This window comes from Microtus ochrogaster, chromosome X (genome assembly GCF_000317375.1).
Source record: "Microtus ochrogaster isolate Prairie Vole_2 chromosome X, MicOch1.0, whole genome shotgun sequence".
NCBI classification, from domain to species: domain Eukaryota; kingdom Metazoa; phylum Chordata; class Mammalia; order Rodentia; family Cricetidae; genus Microtus; species Microtus ochrogaster.
The window spans coordinates 27,904,065-27,914,885 of record NC_022026.1 but is presented as its reverse complement, the minus strand read 5'-3'; the positions used below and the strand labels follow the sequence as shown (position 1 = coordinate 27,914,885).

Sequence of the window (10,821 nt, the reverse complement as noted above, 5' to 3'; positions counted from 1 at the left end):
AGCTACATAGTGAGTTTAGGTGCCAGCTCCAGTGACAAACAGATCAAGTAAAACTAATCTGTTGGGGAAGGGCTAAAGAAAGGATCAGTGTACTAATCCGAGTAGAGTTGAGACTGCGAATAGGAGGAAAGAAAGTGAACTTAGAAGACAGATATTTGGAAATGATCTCAGTTCTGAAGAACACGAGGCCCAAACAACGTAGAAGGAAAAGTGCCAGGTGAACCGAGTCCTGAAGAAGGGAATGGAGTGTTGAGGAGGAGCTGAGGCAATTTAGTCAAGAGAAGTTTCCTGAGAACTCTGAGGAGCCGGGACAGCAGAGGCTTTGCTGTGTTCACAGGGAGCTTAGATGAAGCATGATTGGAAGTCACAGAGAAAGAGTTCAAACGTACACGGGGAACTTTCTAATCAGCAAGAAAGCTTAGGGAGGGAATAGGCATTTCTAACGGGCAACTGGTGACCCAACAGTGGTAACTCACAGTCAAGGGCTGCACCAGCAACTGTTAGGGTGTGGCCCCCCCAGTAATGCTCTGGCTCAGACTGGGGGCGGAGTCTGATGGTGGAAACTTGAAGGGTTAGGGACAGTGAGAAAGGTGGGAGGGGGCAGAGTGGAATTGGGTGGGGCGTGGGAGTCCTTCCTGGGGCGTTTGGGACCCTGGCCTGTCCCCCCACGTGGCCGGAGTGGCTGCACTGGGCTGGGCCGGGCTGGGCGGGGCGATGCCCGAAGTCGCGGGCAGGCGGGCGGGAGGGCGGGGAGAGGCGCGGAAGCCAGGCCACATAAAGGAGCAAGCGGCGCAACGGGGGCGGCTCTTTCCTGGGTGGGGTTTGTAAAGTCGTGGCCCGTTAGCAGGAAGCGGAGCAGTCGCCCTACACTAGAGTGGGACCCAATCTGAGCACCCGGCTCTCCCGAGTCCTTGCCGAAGTGTACTGCGCGCTCAAAACAGCCCGACAGTTTCTAGCCAAACTTCACCAACTCGTCCGCCTTTGCCGCCACCATGCCGAAGACGGTAAGTGCCGTGCAGGGGCACCGACTCTGTCGGTCCTGGGGGCTCCAGTTTGACCTTTGCAACTCTTTGCCTGGGGGCTTGCCTGGCCACAGGCCTGCCGGGGATGCCAGGCTGTCCCTCAAGGTCCTAAGAAGGAGAGGATAATGGGGTCCTGATTTGAGCGCTCTAGACGGCGAGGGGGTGTCCGAACTAGACGTGTGGTTAAGGAGGGGCCAACCTTTCTTAGGGTCCAGCTCCCCGCCTCTGGGATGAGGCAGTGGAAACTCGGGGTTGTTGGGCACTGGGACGAGACTCTACTTTGGAGAATATTTCCCCGGCCCAGGAATTGGCGCCTTTCAGAAGTAAGGCTACTACTGTCCCAGAAGAGCCCCATGGTAACAGAGAAGCAGGGAGGAGAGAGGAAGTTGCTCAGGGCGGATCCCGCACACCCATCCACCTTTCCCACAGCCGCCTCCCTTCTTCTCGACTCCTGCTCGGTCCCCTTCCACCGCTCCTCCGCTCAAACTGCTTTCCCCTGGGAGATGAAGGGGATGTAGGGGGGCTCATCTGCTCGGTTACTTCCTTTTACCCAGGGGTGCAAACACTTCACTAGGCACAAGTCTGTGGAGGGGCCCACTCAACCTACTGGAAGAGAGGGCAGGTTTCTCTTCCTCTACGAAATCCCTGGTAGACACAGTGCCTCTCTATCCCCTCAGGGCTGTTGTGTGAGGTACGGGTTTTCTCCTGTGGGGGCCACACCTATCTAGTGTAGTGGTTGATTAGAGATCTGGTCTCCACCCCACTGGCTGTTGCTAGAAGAGCAGCAGCCTCCAGGGAGTGAGGCCTAGGGGGGCCGGATGCCCAGTAGGGAGGGGTGGGGGAGGGGTGTGCTTGACTAATAAGCTCTGCTTGCTTTTGTGCAAGTCACGCCAGGTCCTTGTTCATGAAGGCCCTATGACCGCTGTGACTTGAGTCTCTTAGGTGAAGGAGCTTGCTGGACTGCTATGTTGTATGTTGCTAACCCATCCATCTTCCTGGGACTGCGTGAGCCTGGTGGAGCTCAGATAGTGACCAGGATGCTTAAGAAGGGATGAGGGCCCCTGGGAGGAGAGGAGAGTGAATAGCTAGGGGGAGGCCTTTGTGTCTCTACTGAGGTTTGGCTTCCACCTTACCGCATTCCAGCTTCGCTGCTCGGTCGTTCTTGCTTTCATAGAGCTCGGTCCTTAGGAAGCACAAGTTGTTTTTTTTTTTTAATTTTTAATTTTTTTTTGAGAAAGTCTCATGGTCTTATGTAAAATTATACTTGCGAAAGCCTATACATATGTGAAAATATACTTCGTTCTCGTACACTGCCCTCCTGCCATCTCCGTTACCCCCAGATCTCTGGCAGGTTCTTTTCCTCCCCTCAATCGTGCCTTCTATCTTCTTACCACATGTATTCCGTTGGTGGGCTTCTTGGTTTTGGCTCTTTTTGAAGCAGGATCTCACCCTATAACTTAGGCTGGCCTGGGACTCCCCAATTAATGGAGATCGGTCCTGAATTTTTACCAGTCTTCCTGCCTCGGCCTCCACAGTGCTGAGATTACATGCTTGTAAACAAGACACCACTTTCCTGGCTTGTTTTGATGGTGGTCTGATTTTAGCCCAGGCTGGTCTAGAACTCACTTTGTAGCCCTAGGTAGTCTTAAAATCTCTTGGAAGTCGTCCTGCTCCACCCTCCCAATTGCAAGGATTATAGGTTTGAGCCGTCACCAAACTTGGCTGCTACTCCTTCTCTATTGTGTACTTAACCATTTACTTCTAAACTATGAAAGACACAGAACGGGAGTATAAAAATCAAATGCCTTCGTTTGTATTAGCCATGGTCAGTTTCACTGTTAGAGCCAATTTTTCCTAGCCAGGCCAGCCTGCATTAAATCTGTTGAAATGAGACTTTCTTGGACCATTGTCTGGTTGCTAGTTTCCTAAGTCTTGTCTTTGATGTTTATCGAGACAAGGTCCCACACTGCAGCATAGGCTGCCAACTCCTAGCTGTCTTGATGCAGTCCTAGGAATGCTAGGGTCATGGGCTTTCACAATATGGCCAGCCCATCTATCCCTTCTGGAGAGAAGGCAATTCTAAATTCACATGTCTCTCCTGGGACTTGGAGAGGTGGCTGAATAGTTAAGAGCTCACGCTGTTCAGCATTGGGTCTCAGTGCCTATATGGCAGCTTATAACTGTCTGTAACTCCAGTTCTAGGGGTTCTGACTCCCTCTCCTGGCCTCCTTGGGCATCAGGCACAAATATGGTGCACAAACATACATGTGGCCCAAACACTCATGCACATAAAAGAAACCCCTTTCTTTTCTTTTCTTTCTTTCTTTTTTTTTTTTGAGGCAGGGTTTCTCTGTAGCTTTGGGGGCTGTCTTGGAACTAGCTCTTGTAGACCAGAGACCAGGCTGGCCTCGAACCCACAGAGATCCACCTGCCTCTCGAGTGCTGGGATTAAAGGCGGGCACCACCACCATCTAGCTCGAAATCTTTCTTTTGAGAAGGCCTTTCCCTTTCACTCCCAACTTTAACTTAAAAAAAAAAAGTTCAAAGATTTTGGATACTCTTTTGGATTCTCTAAAAAGAGATGGTGAATTTTTAGGGTCTTGAGGGTTTTTTTTTATATTAAGCTTTATGATTTATTAAGTGCTACAATTTATTTATTTACCTAACTTACTTAACTGGTTTTATGAAACAAGGTCTCATATATGCCACGCTAGGCTTGAACTCTGATGCTTTTGCTTCCACTGCCCACCCAAGTGCTGGAATATGAGGCATATGTTATCATACTTGAACAATTACCAATTCCAATTTTTCCCATGGCATAGATGAAGACATTGAAACTCACGGTCGGGGGATATAGCGTACCAACAGGAAGGCTCCAACTTGAGTCTAGGTCTTCAGCGGTCAGACTTGGAAAATCCCGTTTGGTTTATAGGGATTCTAGCTTTAGAACATCAGCAGGCCAGGGAAAAGATGCTCAGTGGTCGTTTGATGCTATCCTCCAGGATAGCAGACGTGGAGCCCAGCTCCTTGAAGTATTCGAAAATGTCTGGGTCTGCATTCAGCTAAACTTTAACAGGGGCTAAGAACTGTTTATTTTCCTGCCATTCCTAGCATTGCTTGAGCCACTGAAGTGGCACTAAAGTGGTACTTGGTGAATAGGGGGCAGAATTTCAGGCTTCTAACCCTTGAACCAGCCCTGCCTGGACACTCGAGGGTGGGGCGAAGGATCAGGAATGAAGATTGTGTGAAAGGCTTCTGCCTCTATCCACTGCCCCACCTCCCAATATGTCTCTTGTTTTTGGAGACAGGTTCTTGCTCTGTAGCCCTGGGCGGCCTATAGGTTGGTTTTTAACCCACAGCGGTCTTCTGGACTCTGCCTCCCAACTGCTGGAATTACAGGTGTGAACTGAGGCTGTTTTGTTTATTTTGAGAGTCTCGCAGTGCAGCCCAAGTTGGCCTTGATTCCAGGCCGTCCTGCTTTCCTGCCTCTTGAATGGTGGAATTATATAGTCTCTCCCACATTAAAAGATTATTTAACTTATTTGCATTGTTATTGGTATGTGTGTGTGTGTGTGTACGTGTGTGTACAAATGGAGATTAAAGGGCAAGTTTCAGGAGTCAGTTCTCTCCACTGTGGGATCTGGGAATTTAACTCAAATTATTAGCTTTGGCCGGTAAATGGTTTACCCTTTAAACAGTCGGGGAAACCACTTGCTTTGTATTGTTTGTGACAGGGTCTTATGTTGCCCAGCTCATGTTTATATAGCCAAGGATAACCTTGACCTCTATCCTCCCACCTCGCCCGTGTGAGTGTTACAGCGTCCAGCTTTTCTCCCACTTTTTGATTTTCCAATTTTTGAACCCTTTGTGAATGTGTAGGTGGTGGAGAACAGAACAGGAACCATCTTGGGGATTTCATCTATGCTTATCCATGACAGACCTCTTGCACAGGGAAGGAAAAGTCAAGGCACAAAATAGTCTTGACTTTCATGTTAATCTTGGGGGAAAGGTTGCTCTGTAGATCAGTGATGGGGTGGTATTGACTGTTGCATTATTTTCTAACTGCCTCTATGGCAGCCTGTAAGGATAGTGTTGCCAGGCGTGGTAGCTCATGCTAGTAATTGTAGTACTTGGGAGGCAGAAAGATTGTAGTGAGTTTGAGACCAGCTTAAGTGTTATAGAGTGAGGGTGTCTAAAATCTCCCCCACAAAAGGTGATGTCTTTTCTTTGATCTGCTTTTATCATCCAACTGCTTTACTAGGTTGTGGAAGTGGAAGGGACATTTAGAGGTCTTTCCCCATGCTTCCAAATCTAATTCTCTATGGATGAGAAGTGATGACAGCTATAATTATTCTGAACTCTGTTCTAATAGTGTTGCTTGGCAACAGTCTTTCTTAGGTCCCATTGTATATTCCTGGGAGTCCACCCCCACCCCCACTGGAATTTCTAGATGCAGAGTCCCTGGAGGGGGAGATCTGGCTACCAACAGTACGATCAGGGTTGGGCTTTTCATGGCTACACTGGCTCTGATCTTCGAAGATAGATCCTACTGGGATCTTTGAAAGATAGAATTGAGTTTATCATGTGCTTCTTCCTTAACTCCCAATCTTTTCTCTCTGCTAACCCCACCTCATTCTTCTGTCCCGAAAGAGGGAAAACAAGCAAACAAGCAGTACAAAAGTGGTCTTTTGGGGGTCTGTCCGTTGGTCAGGTCATGATGGGGATAAATGACCGACTTTGCTGTTCATCCCTCTTACTTCATGCTTGATTGAGCTGAAAAGCTTCTCAATTCCCAGATCTATTTGTGGTATCTATTTGTGGTAGAAGAACCTTTAGTTTGGAGGGTTAGCTCAGCAGTTTGGATGGCGGGTGTTGGGAAATAGAAAGTAAAACTGAGCTTAGAATATTTGTTCTCCTTCTATAGAAGACGAGATGTTCTTTGATTTTTAAAGATTTAGTGTGTGTTATTTATATCTGAACAAATAAAAACTTTGCTTGAAGTCCGGTGGTACTGCTGCATGCTTTTAATCCCAGGACTCTGAAGACAGAGGCAGGCTCATCTCTGAATTCAAGGGCAGCCTGGTGTACACTGTGAGTTCCAGGACAGCCAGAGGTACACAGAGAGACCCTGTCTCAAAAAACAAACAAACAAACAAAAACCAAAAAAAAGAAAAAGAATAGTGTTTCTAGGACCTTTAAAGTTCTGTGAATGTATAGATACCTGTATAGTTTAGAATAACTGAAATTCTAAATCTTGACTGATTCTGTTTACAGAATTAAGCAGATATCTTTTTAAAAATTGTTTTTTGAAACCCAAAGTTTCTGTTGGTTCATAATTGACCTGAAATGTATGAGAATCTTCAGACTCAGCCTCCTAAACGTATCTCAAGTTGTCATATTAAGCGGAAGACTGAGGAAGATTCTACTTGTTTCATTTTCCTTAACGTTTGTTAAATCTACAGGTATATACGACAGAGTTAGTATAAGTTCATTGTGCTTATCAGTGTTGTTTCACAGCAGCAAAGATCGAATGAAACTAAGGGAAATAAAGTTCTGAATGATGAAGAAAGTCTGGGCATGGTGGTACAGGCTTGCAATCCCAGCACTTGGGAAGTACAGGCAGGATCATCAGGTGTTCAGGGATATTCCCATCAAATAGAAAGCTTGGATACAGCTTAAGCAACATGAGACATTGTCTCACAACACAACAGAAGAGTTACTCACAGTGGGCCATTAGCTGATTTCTTTCTGTCTGCTCTCAATATCTCTTCCAGTTTATCATAGGGGACCTGTACCAATAAGAGGTAACTATAGGTCCCCTTCTAATACTGATTTTCTTGACAGCCTTCACCGTCCAGTGGTGTAGCCTTGGCTTTCCTGATTTCACATGCATTCTTTCAGACAGTCTGTAGGATTTGAGTGTCTTTGCCGTGCAGAGGGTACTGGGAATGCAGAGTTGGTAGTGCTTGCCAAAAGCTATTATCTTGTCTTCCTATGCTTTGCAGTATCGTTTGTTGAGGACCAGTTCAGAATGTGGAGTTTCTGGTTCACTTCAGTAGATCCTGCCAATATTACTGGCATGATTACTCTTGGCTAGTTCTCTGTTGAGTCTTAAGGTTTGGGCCGCTTTGTATTTTTTCCTTACTAGGCAAGAAAGAAACCAAATGACCCTACATTGTGAAGGTGGTAAGTTTATTGAAGAGCTCTAGAAAAACAGGAAACGCTTTGGAAGAGTAGGGTGTGGTGGCTTATGCCTGTAATTGCAGCACTCTGGAGACTGAGGCAGGAAGATGCAGTGAGGCTGAGGTCAGTCTAGGCTATGTAGAGAGTTCAATGTCAGTCTGAATAACGGCAAAACCCTGTCTTCATAAAGAAACAAATAAAACCTTTGTAGGTTTCCCGACTTCTTCTCTCACATTGTATAGTGGCAGCATCATAGATTTCCTAGAGTCTCACTGAAACGTTAGGAAGATACTAGGTTCCTTTTAGCGGGGAGAGAAAGCTATATTGAGACAGATTTCACATAGCCCAGGCTTGCCTTGAACTTGTGTAGAGGAGGATGTTTCTACTGCTTTCATCTCTAAGTATTGAGATTACAGGCATCTGCCACCACAACTGACTGGAAGCTATGAAGCTCTATCTCAAACTTATTTCTAAATATGGTTGAGTAGTTAGAGATATTGGTAGATATTAAGAAGATGGTGAAGATAAAGCATTCTAAGGTATATATATTACCAATGAGCTGAAGACTGAGTACTACGGGGTACAGCATTTCAAATAAATGCATCTGCACTTGGAACATCCCAGAGCTTCCTCAGCCCTAAGATCCACTTAATCTAGTTTTTTTTTTTTTTTTTTTTTTTGTTAATCAGGGTTTCTCGCAAGAGTATGTTGAGTTACAGAAAATCTGAGCTGGCCTTCTAGTTCAACCTTCGTATTTTTGATGAGGACACTGAAACCCACAATAAGGAAGAGATTTGAGTGGGTTGATTCTAGGTCTGGGACGTCTTGCCTGGTGCCACTATCAAGGAGGATGTTTAGTGTTTTCTGACTCAGCTGGGGGTGACTTGACCATCATGTTAGTGACTGTACAGCAGTCCCCAGGGACTCTTAAAAATGGCCATAGTCACGTCCTGGACTTTACTTGGGAACTCCGTAGCACTTCCCAGATAGCTGTTTTATCTTGACTGTGAAGGGCTGGTAGAAGACAGATGGCTGAAGGTACCTGGTGAGAAGGTATTTTCCCGTCTTCCTGCTCGGAATAAGGCCTTCTTGTCCTAAAAGCCACAGTTCTCTTTGAAAGAGGATTTTGAGTCCAGGTTGAACTTGATCTAGTTATGTAGCTGAGGGTGACCTTTTGAATTCTGCTTCCACCTCTCCAACTGCTGGATTACAGGTGATCACTACCGTGACTGAGTTTTTTGAATCCCTTAAAATTATTTATTTATGTACATGTATCTCCCTCTCTTCTTTTCCCCTTCCTCCCCAATCTGTGTGTGTGCGCACCCCCCCCCCATGTGTGGCATTGTCTATGGCATGTATGAAGGTCAGGACAAGTTCCAAGAGTCAGTTTTCTCCTTCCACCAATTTGAACTCAGGTCATTAGGCATAGTAGCCCTTTTACTGGCTGAGACAACTCACTGCCCTCGTATTTGTTTCTTGTTTTGAAATAGATCTCATGAGCCCTGGTTGGCTTTGCACTTGGCTATGTAATCAGGCCTGAATTTGAACTTCTGACCTTCTTATCTCTATCTCCCAAGTGTTGGGAGTATGGACTTGTACCTCCATGCCTATTAATCTTTGACCTCTTTGAATTCAACCTTCCTCTGTCTCTTGCATTATAAGAATACTATAGTATTTGTCTTTCTAATTTGATGCTGTAGCAACTCTTTCAGTATAGTCTAGAGTCAACTGATCTCAGCTCTCAATACTCACCTTTGGGTGTTTTACTAGTGGGTCAAGTCTGGGGAAGGTATTTAGCCAGAAAATGACATTTTAGGCTTTCTTAGAAAGGCTGTAGGATGAACAAGTACCAACTCTAGAACTAGACTGTTGGGACTTATTCCAGCTATGTGACCAATGAGGTGTTCCTAACATGCACAAAGCCCTGGATTTCATCTCAGAACTAAAAGGAAAAGGAGCAAAGTAACGACCCCAGCTATAACTCATTAGTTGCATGTGTGCATACACCGAAATACACATGTGTGCAGGCACACCTACATGCATATATGATGAAAAATGGTTCCTTCCTTCATGCTTCTGTTTGAATTAAGTCAAGAAATAGAACTCCCTGAAGACTTTCTCTTCTCCCGTTGGCTTTGTTGTGAGAGGAGATGTTGGGGGGAAGTGGAGGGATGGGTTCTCAGCGTGTGATTGTGACAGATGGAGGAGTATGATGCTTGCTGACCAGAGCCTACCTATGGCATGGGCACCTTGGATTCTGAGACTATGATTTGGGGATAATTTTTTGAGTACTGTTCTTTGGGTATACCTGGCAACAGAAATTGCAGATTTAATTTGATATAAAATTTGTGTGACTGATGAAAATTTGTATGGTACTGATTGAGGCAAATTATGGGAAGAGTTGAGGTTTGAGCATTTGGACAAAGTAGAGTCCTGAAAAATTACATCTTGATTGTGTATTTGGGAGATAATAGGAGCCAACACCTGTGAGAGAAAATAAAGCTTCTTTATGGGGCATGGCCAGCATTTCTTCTCTTTAGTTCTGGTCTCCTTTAGAAAGATGGATGAAGCCTCATTCTTACTATTTGTATGAGGCGGGGTTTTACCATGTGGGTCAGTGTGGCTTCAAACTCACAGAGATCTATCTTCTTTTGCTTTCTGAATTCTGAGATTAAAGGCATGTGCCACCAAGCTTGGAAAAGCCATGCTATTCTTAAGATAGCTGAAGTAGTTTCTTCTCTTGTCAATCTGTTGTAATCCACCCCCATCTCTGGGTCCAGACCTTTTTCACAAATCTTAGGCAGATTTAAGTACATCTAAAGGCTCTTTTTTGGATGGTTATAATCTTCAGTTAGTCTGTGAGATGGGGTTGGAGGTGTCAAGGGGAAATTCAGTATGATTGTCGTTAGTTAAGTTGCATACGTCTTTGCTATCTTCAAGGGTTTAGAATAAGCTAAACACCTAAAATCATCATAATAGACACTTATGAGGAGTCTGACAAACCTATAAGTGTTTTACTAAAACTAAAAATTACATGGCCGTTTTGTCTTGGATTTGTTCTTTCTGCGGCATGAAAATATCAGCAACTTCAGAGAGATGTAAAGGTAGAACTTCCTCCCCAATGTCTTTTATTGTCCTTGGTCGCTGGGGGCATGGGGAATCTAGCATGTACCCAGGAAGAATATTGGCCATTTGGCTTCAGGGTTACTTTACTTCTCTTCTTTGGGTCCTCAGGGGGGTGCTCATGAAGCGTTTGAGGTGGCTCTGAGAACACTTTTGTCTATTTGTCTTCCTGCAATAACCTAGGCATTTTCTTATGATTGGGAGTTTGCTTCCTGGCCAAAGGCCAGTTGCCAGAGGAAACCAGTGACTAAAGGCTTCCTCCCTGTGATGTCACCTTCTGGAACCATTCCTCACGATTCCCTACGAATCAAGTGACCTTATTTGGCTATTTTTGCCCCCCTCAAATACCCATCTCACCTCACTTAATCTCCTGTTCTTCATAGCAACGACTGCCTTCTTCAAGGTTTCGCAACTCTACCTGTAAACTGTTCTCCTTAGGTAGAGCCCTGAGAGGAAGAGGAGGACGAGGAGGAGGAGGAGGAGGAGGAGGAGG

General features: G+C 45.5%; 1 protein-coding gene across 1 annotated transcript in view; it reads left to right on the top strand.

Annotated features, from left to right (window-relative positions):
* Nucleotides 1-754: 754 nt before the first annotated feature.
* Nucleotides 755-10,821, top strand: part of Msn (moesin) — a 70,146-nt gene continuing 60,079 nt past the window's right edge. The window contains exon 1 of the mRNA XM_005358637.3: nucleotides 755-1,004. Within this exon, the coding sequence (XP_005358694.1) occupies nucleotides 993-1,004 (12 nt within the window). The 5' untranslated portion in view covers nucleotides 755-992. The remainder of the gene's footprint in view (nucleotides 1,005-10,821) is intronic.